Source organism: Cygnus atratus, chromosome 5 (genome assembly GCF_013377495.2).
Source record: "Cygnus atratus isolate AKBS03 ecotype Queensland, Australia chromosome 5, CAtr_DNAZoo_HiC_assembly, whole genome shotgun sequence".
Taxonomy (NCBI): Eukaryota; Metazoa; Chordata; class Aves; order Anseriformes; family Anatidae; genus Cygnus; species Cygnus atratus.
Window position 1 is genome coordinate 12154522 of NC_066366.1, and position 10773 is coordinate 12165294.

The following is a 10773-nucleotide window of genomic DNA, read 5'->3' on the forward strand; positions in this document are numbered from 1 at the left end:
GGAGAGCAGGGAGGAGGCGGTGGCGGCGGCGCCTTCCTCTTCCGGGCCGTGCCCTTGCCCGGCCGTGCTGCGGCGATGTTGGCGGCGGCGTTGCGGGGCCTGGCGCGGCGCTGCCCTCCGCGGGTCGCCGCGGCCCCGGTGGCGGCGGGGCAGGCGCGGCCGGCGGGGGGCTCCGCCGCGGAGACTCGCCGTAAGTCAGCGGGCGGGGGGCGGCCCGGCGGGGTCTGAGCACCGGGAGGGGGGTGAGGGGTCGCCCGCCTCAGCCCCCGGTCGGGGAGCCGGTGCTGGCGAAAGACCCGGTTGCGTTGTCTGGAAAACCGGAGCCGTTCTGGGTCCAGGCTGAGCGGCGTTGGCAGCGTGTGAATTCAGTCACCCGGCCGTGGCAGCCACTCTCTTCCATCTTGTTTTCCTCTCCGTCGTTCCGCTGGGGTGTTCCTTCTGCTGTATTTGCACGGCGGGCAAAAGTTTCTGGGTAGCACAGATGTAAATGCCCTCATCCAGGTTTCTGTCTGGATATCTAGGTTGGAAACGACTTTTAGGATCACCAAGTCATTAGATGACCTGCCGAGTCCCACTGCCAAACCATGTCCCCGAGCACCACCACATCCACGCCTCGCTTAATACCTCCAAGGACAGGGGCTCCACCTCCCTGGGCGCCCTGTTCCAACGCCTGCCTACCCTTTCTGCAGAGAAATGCTTCCTGATATCCAATCTAAACCTCCCCTGGGGCAACTTGAGGCCATTTCCCTGCGTCCTATCGGTTATCACCTGAGGAAAGAGGCTTGACACCCTCCTCTCCACAAGCTCCTTTCAGGTACTTGTAGAGATGACAAGGTCTGCCCTCTGCCTCCTGTTCTCCAGGTGTAGCTATAGGCCAGTCTCTGTGATATGCCCTCTGTTCCCCTATGCACGTATGGTTTGTTTAGCTTTGGATTTACCAGAAGAAAGCTTTGTGGGTTACTTGAATCTTCCTGACTTCTGCAGAAGTTACTGAGAGACAGAATGATTAAAGGGATTTTTAAGCAAGGGATGGGAGTTACTGCTTTTCCTGTCGCTCTCTTTAGCTACTGTCAGACCCAAAAATGAAGTAGAACAGAAGCAGCTCTGTGCGTTTGGGGAGTACGTGGCTGAGATCCTGCCCAAGTATGTCCAGCAAGCACAGGTAAGTGCTGTTTAAGAAATTGTTCATGCTGGGAGGTGACTGCAACCCATAAACTCACTAGTTTTTTATAAGATGTTGTTATGAGGAAGAAAGATTGTAAGAATTACGTGAAAATTAGGGCTATTATTGAGCCCCTTTCTCTGATGTCATCATGTCTGCTGTACCATATACTTCCTTTGTATATGTGTCCTGCTGGATTCAGTGCATCATTCAGTCCTGTTACTGTCAGTGCTAGTTCCCTTTCTCTTGTTTTCATCAGGTGACCTGCTTCAATGAGCTGGAGCTTTTGATCCATCCAGATGGGATTATTCCAGTTCTGACCTTCCTTCGGGATCACACTAATGCCCAGTTCAAATCCTTGGCTGACTTGACTGCTATTGATGTCCCATCTCGGCAGTACCGCTTTGAGGTAAGAACCGCTCACAGGTGCCGGACTTGGAGAGCTCCACACCTGCTGATGGCTGTGGATGCTGTTGCAGCTCTGATTGCATTTTTTGGTTTCTGACAGTCAAAAAAAAAATCCACTCTGAAGTGCTGGGTTTGTTTAACCTGTTGATCCTGGAAGCAGTAGCAGAACTAATACTGCATGGGTTCCTAGCTTTCCTTTTGTGTTCTGCTGAAAGTCTTCCTCCTCCCTCCCCCCGGAGGGAGGTGGTTGTTGAATTTTTTTTATTATTCTTTTTGTTTGATTGTTTGTTTTGCTTTGATTTTATTAAAGTGTCTAGAGACTTTTTTCTGGCCATGTAGGAACTGGTGCTCTTCCTTCTTCCACCAAGGTCTGTCAGCTGCTGTGGACACAAACAGTCATGTTTTTCTTTAAATTCCACCGATTTTCTCCTTAACAATTTTCCTCTTCTAAAAAAGAAAAAACTTTTTAGTAGTTTTAAAAACATCTTCTGAAAGTCAGGACCTATTTGAAGGAGATTAGACACTCAGTGTATTGTCTTCTCACCTACTATTAGAAAGCCTTTTTCACAGTATGATTGCAAAGACCTTGTTGTAGTTTAGCCTAGGAAAGTCTGTAAGATAACAGAAGAAAATACCTGGGCATCACAAGCTGCAGGAGGCTGACTGTGGTTTAGGCAACCTTACTGATGAAGAGATGTCCTCCTTTCCTTGTCCAATTTGGGCAGATCATCTTTCTGACGTAAGAAGTGAACTGGTTTTGTTCCCAGCAAGTTAGAAAGATTATGAAAAGTAGCTTATTTGTTTCCCCCGTTGGTTTATCTTGTGGTATCAAATCACTTACCAACAGGGTCACTGGATACTGGGCGTAATCTGTAGTCATTTTCTTTACGACAGACTATTGTCATGTGTCTTCATCCCATCAGTATTCTTTTTTAAGATTTAGTGTTCCACTTTATTTCAACTCCTCATCAGTGATGTTTTCTACATCACACATCCTTTTTGTTACTCTTGAATTAAGAAAGAGAAAAACTATCGGAGCCTCAGTTACGGTGACTTTTTATGCCCAGCTCTTAGGTGCTGCATGTGACTTTGCTGAGAAGGAATATTTGAAATAGGCTTCATACATCTTTGCTCAGCCAGTACCGTACCGTGAAGAGATCTCTAAAGTCCATACATGGCCAATGTCTTCTTTTATCCTTCTGCAGGTTGTTTACAATCTCCTGTCTCTGCGGTTCAACAGTCGGATCCGTGTGAAGACATACACTGATGAGCTGACACCTATCGATTCAGCAGTGTCTGTGCACAAGGCAGCAAACTGGTATGAAAGAGAGGTGAGTGCCATTTTACTTGGGAGCAGAGTCTCTGTTGAGTGGGGCTGCATTTTCCTAAAAATAGTATCATTATCTAAGGCCCTGAGAAAGGGGGAGGTGTTTCACTGGCTGTCTTTTCCGAACAGGAGAAAAACACTGTTTAATTTGCTTTTAAATTAATTCCTGCATGGAACACTGGCACTGCACAAAGCTGGGCATGGAACTGAAATTCTGTGGACATAATACACAAAGGGGACTTTGAAAGTAAGAGGAGCCTTACCTCTAGCAGTGTGTTAGGAGGACCCCTTTTGTTTTCTTGGAAGGAGTGGCCTTTCCGTATGAGGTGGGGAAGCATGGAGGTGCTAGAAAGGTTGATATGGAGATAAGACTATCTAATTCAACTTACTAGGCTCCCTTTTGTTTAGGTTTGGGACATGTATGGTGTTTTCTTTGCCAACCACCCTGATCTAAGGCGAATCCTCACAGACTATGGGTTTGAAGGCCATCCTTTCCGGAAGGACTTCCCGCTCTCTGGCTATGTGGAGGTAGGAGATACACTTGTGTCTGAAGTGATCAAATGCCTGTAATACTCTTTTCTGAGTTTCAGTACGGAGATGTGAATGCTTTGTAGCCCTTTATCTAAAAGGGGTCTAAAGACATTTCACTTGTGTGTATTCCAGCGAGTATGCATCTCCAGCATTTCAAGTCATCACAAAGTATTATCTATAATAAGGCAGCCTAAGGCCAGCAACACTGAGCAAATTTCATGTGACGTATGCCAAAGGCAGAGAAAGTGCTTCTGCTTTTTGTTTTTCATTTGAAACGTTAAACTTTCCACTGCAAAACTGGAGATTTCCATTGGAATGAATGACTGGACTGATCTTTATGCAGTTGGAATTCTACTTTGTGGAGTTTTTGTAGGCCCAGATTACAAAACTCTAGTTGAACTGACTTGTCGTTTATCAAATGTTTACCTCTGTGTGGTAAACCACATGTGAAATGAGTGTATTTGGTATCTGCCTAGTTTCAAATGACTGCCTTGCAGAAGCATTCATATTTGGTGTAGTTCTAAGACTGAGCTGAATCTCAGGGGAAGACAATGAAGTTCTGTAGGCAACAGAGGGTTTTAAGAAAATAGAAATTGTGGAATCCTGTAAGCAAGGACTAGGCAACAGGTTTGGAGATTGGAACTGACACAATGAGGGTAAATCAAGCCTATCTGGTACTCAACTACCCTTCACCTATGTTCTGAATGTTATGCTAAGAAGCAAAACAACCAAACAAGCTGTCATAATGGGCATTTATAAATATACATGAGAGTAGTCCCCAGCTCTGCCAGGTGGATGGACCACCTTGTCGCAGTGACTCAGGAGAACTTCCTTTGTCATATGACAAACTAAATCTGTTATTCCGAGTAGACTTCATGTGGACTGTAGGCTGGGCACTCCTAATTCAGGTTGGTTAGCCAGGACATGTGGGGTGCGTGGTAGCGAAAGGGAGGAGTTTTTGGAGAGTACAGAGGTCTTGGTGGCATCTGGAGGGCTCTTGTTCAAGAATGAGGAGCACTGAAGCTGTGGCAGAGACCCAAGCCCTATCCATGGCATAAGAACTGGGGTTACTCATACTTGAGGGTGGCCTGGGTCGTTAGTGTGTACATCCAATAATGGAGGGCGCATGGGGGCTGTGTGAAAATGACCGGCCTGTGTCCTTTGCACTGTTCTAGGTGCGGTATGATGATGAAGTGAAACGGGTAGTGGCAGAACCTGTGGAGCTATCTCAGGAATTTCGCAAGTTTGATCTGAATAGTCCTTGGGAGACATTTCCTGCCTATCGTGCAGCTCCAGAACCCCTGAAAATAGAAGCAGGAGCCAAGAAAGAAGATGCAAAATAACATCAGAATGGAGCAGGTGCATAGCACTATCCTTTCTGTTCGAACATAGTATTTATAATAATAAAAATTGATGTGAGATTCATGTCTGTCATGGTTACATGAATAACGTTGTTTTCAAACTAGATGAAAAGCACAAGATGAGGGATGCTAATTTGCAGTCCTGATAGTCCAACTGGTAGGTGTTTATCTACTGTTTTGAACTGTAAGACACTGGATTTATCTTTTTGGCTTGGAAATTGAATGGAGTCCAGGCATTCCCTATGGCTGAGATGCTGTAGATACACGGCTTCTGCTAGCTGCCCCTGTAGACATAAGTCATAGCCTGAGCACTCACTAGTGCAAACTCCAGGAGACTTCTGAAACAGCTGTGCAGCTTAAGTAATGGGGAGCAGTATCTCAGCTCCAAGATGGGAAGATCATCATAATGTAGCAAAACGCGCGTAGCTTTTGTAAATGGTTCTAAAACAGCTGTTAGTAGAACAACACAAGAAGTATCTGGATCCACACCAGATCGATTGTGGAAATGTCTGCATTGTTTCTTTGGGAGTTAGGTCTGTCTGTTCTGCTGGCAGAAGGAGTTGCAGGTAACCTCTTATATGCTACTCCTTTGTGCCAGCTTTTTCTTCACGATTTAGCAGTCTTTACTTTCTCCAACTTCTTCGACTGCTTTTTCCTGCAGTCAAAAATATCTCCTTTCCTCTCCCCTCCCTTGTGCCGTAGACAAGAGTATGCCTTTTTGTCACTATTCCAATTACTCTGAGCTCTATGAGATAATAGCATTACCACTATCTTTGCTCTGGTGGAAAATCTCATCTCTCTCCAAAAAAAATGGAGAAATATTGTAGTTTCAGTCCACCCACCAGCTGTTTGAATGAGATTACATTACAGCAGTCATCAATTAATAATGTCCCTTGTTCTTAGTCCAAAAAATGCATAACACAGTTCTGCATCTGAAAGCTGACCTCATTAAAATCTGAAAACTGTTGTATAAGAAAATTTGCAAAATAATTCAGAAGAGTTTGTAGAGACTACCTGAATCATCCCAGTGCTACTTAAGGCTTTTTAAATTGTAGGATCACTAAATAAAAAGAATCTGGGGTGGTCAGAGGATGGGATAGAAGAAGAGATAGAACAATAATAAATTCAGTTAAGGGAAAAAAAAAGGGCAGTTAATCATTGTGACTAGAATCTGATCTGTTTGCAAGAATAAAGAGCTGAACCGTATGGTAAGAATCAGGCTTCATGTTTGTTTTCACCCTAGACTTGTAAGCATGGACTTAAATTCTTTTTTTTTTTCCCTTAATTTGTTTCAGGCTGCTATGGCCAGCAGTGTTTGGGATGTGACTCAGAACAGCGTTCTCTAGTTAAAACTGATAGCATTTGCCACTTTTCCTTAAAAAGTACAGCTCTTGTGGGAAGAAGAAAGGGGAAAGGAACACAAGAAATCAGTAGAAGTTTGGGGTTCTAAATGATTCCTAGCTCCCCTTAGGGTCTGCTATTAATTTAGTTGATTAAATAGGAAATGTACTTTTAGTCATTCCCACAACATGTTCCACAGCTGGTTCTGTTTTCTGTTGCACAGGCTCTTCTTGCATGCGAATGCCCATTGCACAAGACAGAAAAGTTTGTGGCACCGCTTCTGTTACTGTGAAAACTCTTTATCGAGCACATTGCCCCCCACCACGCATTCTCCCTCACCCATCCCAGGGTGCATGAGGCACCATGCCAGGACTCATGGTCCATGTATAATAAAAATATGTATTTCCCAGTGTGGTAAGTTAGAAGACTGATGGCGGCTGGAACAGAAGGAAAACACAATTTAAACATAATGCTTGTAGAGCGGGAGAAATTGATTGACGTAGCATCATGAAAGGTTAGACACAGTGCTCTGTCAAGTCATAAAATGCAAGTTTTGTGAAAGAATGGGTGTACTGGAGCCAAAACAGCCAGCCCCGTGGGGACAGGCATTGGCTCCAGCGGGTCTTTAATAAGTGGAATAATTGCTAATGGACCCAAATGTCTTCTCATTAGAGAAGTCTTGGATGGAACTTGTGAAGAGTGCAATTTAGTCACCCAGGCATGTGGTGCCTGGATGCCTGAGATGGAGGTTACGTAGCTTCACAAAGTACTGCCAGTGTTGGCACACCCCCTCCACTGCTCCTGAGCCCCAGGGACTATCCTTACACACAAGCCTGCTTGCCCTAGGGTCCTTGTGGCTGGTGGGCACTTCATGGTGGGCAAAGCTGTTTTCAGCTTGGTCAAGCACAAAGTTATCTTCCAAATCTCTGTCACTGCCTGGTCCACACTGCCAGTCTCCATGAGGCTGTCAGCTTGTTTGCCTGCATTGGATTTCCCAAATGTAGTAGGATGCTGGATGAGATACGTATCTGTGGTAGCCGACTTACAGATGCCCTATTCAGGAGACGTGTTTTCTGATACCGCAGAGCTGAATAACTAGACTTTAAGAGATGATTCATAGTCACCACGTTGAGCTTCCACAGCTGAGTATGTTTTGCTGGTGTTTTCCAGCTTTCTGGCTTTTCTCCCCACAGCTGGGCAAGCAACCTCTTGTCCCTGGGGATGTGACTATTGATGGTGTTAGGGTATCCGGCTGCATCACAGCCACGCCATCTGTATGGGCCCTGATGACTGATCTCCAGTCAAGATCCAGATGGGGATTTCAGCTGGGCCTTGAACTCCTGCAGAGCAGATGTTACAGGAGTACTGAAGGACAGGCTAGATGACAGTCGTATTACCTGCATCCCATTACATCTTCCCTGAGCTGTGAGAGGCCCCATCCCACTCTTTTGTGCAGTGGGGTGGTGCCCTCCCTTTCACTGTTACACAGCCCATTATTGATTCAAGCAGCTGGATGTGGTTCACAGACTAGAAGAAAAAGACAAGGAGACCATTTCCTTAAGGACCAGCAGCACCGTATCTGTAAAGGATAGAATTGTGGAGGCCCCATCTGATTATGGACAGTACTTTACTCCTACTTCCCTCAAGCTTTTATTTCTTCTTCCTCTCCTGTGATTCAAACATCACCTTTCCCATGAGCCATGAGCTTTTCTTCTCCTGTTCTCTTACCCTTCTTCATCTCCTCATCCTCCTCCCCTGAAGACCTGCTAGACAGGCCTAGGCAGGGGACTGAGGTCTCCCCAAGTTATGAGTGAGACATTTGAAGCAAGAGGTTTTTTCAATTTTCAAGCAGAATTTCCCTTTGATGAAGATGCTGCCAATCTCTTCGCAGTCCCATCTCAAAGAAACATCTCTTCCAAAGAGGCTCTTCTGTTGCTGCATTATCCACACCTTGTGACTTCTGATGCTGCCTTAAGCCTCTTACATATCTAAGCACAGCCTGTGTAGGTCCCCGTGGCAAGGTGCCCGTCCCAGCATACTGATGTAATCTGCAACGGGAAAAGGAAGCAGCAGAAATTCACAGTGCTGACAGGCCGGCTAGCTTCACCTGTACAAACACTGCTATCTACAGGTATGTTTACAACTGAAAAATCAGAAAGACCCATGCAAGGTGCAAAATAAAAGGCCTGAACAAAAAACATAACGGTCAACAGAGGCACTAAAAATGCCAATGAACAAGGTTCAAGGGTCTGCTGGGGTCTATAATGTAAGAACCAGAGGAATTCTTCCCAGCAGATCCTGCCTCTTGTGACTTTGGCAAACTGGCTTACAGTGGCTGCTACCTCACTTGTCTCTTCCTTTGATAGTTCCTCACTCTGTTGCATCATTACCCTGTGATAGGTAAAGCTTCTGCTACTTGGAACAAATTTTGGATCAACCTCCAACCAGCTTCTACAGATTTTGGTTCTGCGTATCTTGTTCCCCTTTCCCATCTTCCTGATTCAGGAAGTCCTGGTGGAAATGCCATAAGCAGCCAGGGTGACCCTGCAGAAACCTGGCTTGATGTGACACGCTGAAACTGTGCCTACGACAGATGGCATGACCAGAGGGAGTGTGGAGCGGCAGGGTTGTGCACACTCAGCTGTGAATACCTGGCAAGGACAAAATCCCTCAGGAGGAGCAGGTGCACCACCTAACATTGCAATCGCACAGGCAGGGACTGTGTGCAGCTGTTACAAACTCACTTGCTTCTGTGCACATCCCGTATAACCGCTGCTGGTTTACAAAGAGCTAAAGTGTACATTTATCAGTGCTCTGCAACTGCGTTTCTCTGCGATAGTGAGGCAGTCGTGCGAAGTTTTCCCAGCTCAAGGCAGCGTCTACCACCTGTGCTTGCCTCCTACCTGCCATTGTATCAGTCACCTAAGCACAGCCAGTGAGCCTCCTCTCTTCTCCCTCCCACCAAATGGGTATCCTCTTCTAGACCTTCAGCCCCACGCTGTTCCTAGGAAATACTCCTATCGACAAAATCAACCTTTGCAGATGTTTGCCAAAATCCTGGATGACTCCTTTGTCGTGTACTACAACCCCTGCCCCCCAGATGCATACTAGAGAGGCTATTTCATGACCAACAAGATGTGGGTTTTTGTTGTTTTTTAAAGTAACTTCTAGACAGTCATGTGTACACTGGTGTGCACTGCAGATTTTAAAGGACTGGCACGAACCAGAAGGCACATCAATCTCACTGCGCAGATGGGTTGTCCGAGTCTGCCTCTTGAGTGGCATATTATTTACAGTTTAATAAAAGACATCTCAGAAGAAAGGGATGCAGCTGAAGCAGAAGCAGCAGGAAATAAAGAAAACTGAAAGAAGTGTCATCTGACTGTAAGATAGCCAAGGCTATGACAGATACAGGTCTTATTTTGATCCAAACAGAGGGGAAAAATGGCTCCAGATATTGAGGGCTCTTCCTTCCTTAATAAATCTGTGCCACTTTTGATAGCTGCTGTGAGCACATATTGCCAGGCATAGCTGCAGATCCTGGAAGTTGCAGAAGAATGGCTGCCTTGCACACTGACAGCTTATTAACTGGAACATCATCCCATAAAATAGCTGGTGACCAAAGTCACCACAAACCGACAGCCTCTAACTTACTCAGGAGGGTATGCACTTCAGCTCCTCCTGTCTTTTCTAGGCAGACTTCGTTCCCCAGAGAACACCTTTAGCTTGAGGTAGATGACATTACTACTTATTTATATTTATTACTGATTTGTATGACCCTCACATCCAAGAACCTGTTGGTGAACCTGCAACAATACTGCGCCGTTCAGAGGAGAAATACACAGTGTCTCAAGTGAGGGTTAGGCACTAATGAAAGTGCAAGGATGTGTACAACACAGATACCTGCTGTGAAGGGAATCAGATGAAGTTTCCTCTGTGTAATTCACAACACCTAAGGCGGACCTTGCTCATTGTAACCCATAAGTTACAAGAGAGGATGATGAGGTGCTAAAGCCTGACTGGCTCTGATCCTTGCAGTTTGCTAGGTCATTACACTGAGTATTCCTTCCCAAAGGTTTGCTACAGAGCTGAACAAGTAACATTTCTTCTGCATGCTTGTATATTTTGGCTGCTATTGCCCTACCATGAATCTGCCCAGACTGTGGCCTTATCTGTTTGTCACATTTCTGGATCATTTGCAAACTTTCAAACTCAGTAAAAGGGAAAACTGAAGGGTCACAGAGATGGGACAGAGGCACTGTGCAGAGGAGGAAGGGACCAAGAGGTTCCCCCATTCCTCAGAGGCAATCGTGTAGTAAAATTTCTTGCAACTAATAGCTCTGTATAATAAATTGCAGTGGAAAGTCAGTCTTTGGAAGAGAACCTTAAATAATATTGCCAAAAACTTCACAACAAAGTCTTCCAACTTTCCAAAATATGATGGAAAATAGCCTCTTGGGTCAGCAAGTTCAACTGCAAAGCCCTTCCCGGGACTGCAACCATAAACACAGAAAGGCAGATCAGTTCCAGCAAAGGCTGCTGGGATCAGAAGCAGCCAAGAAAGACACTGCAGCAAACAGCTCTCACTTTACACCCAGCGCTGTCCGTGGAGGGGATGTGAACCACTACTGGGCACGGCCACT

The 10773-nt window shown here is 45.7% G+C and overlaps 1 protein-coding gene across 1 annotated transcript; it reads left to right on the forward strand.

Moving 5' to 3' along the window:
* Positions 1-38: 38 nt before the first annotated feature.
* NDUFS3 (NADH:ubiquinone oxidoreductase core subunit S3) lies at positions 39-4853 on the forward strand. Its single transcript, XM_035550349.2, has 6 exons — positions 39-190; positions 1065-1162; positions 1422-1571; positions 2776-2901; positions 3306-3425; positions 4604-4853. The coding sequence occupies exons 1-6, from the start codon at positions 76-78 to the stop codon at positions 4769-4771; spliced, it is 777 nt and encodes a 258-aa protein (XP_035406242.1). The 5' UTR covers positions 39-75; the 3' UTR covers positions 4772-4853.
* The last annotated feature ends 5920 nt before the right edge of the window (positions 4854-10773 follow it).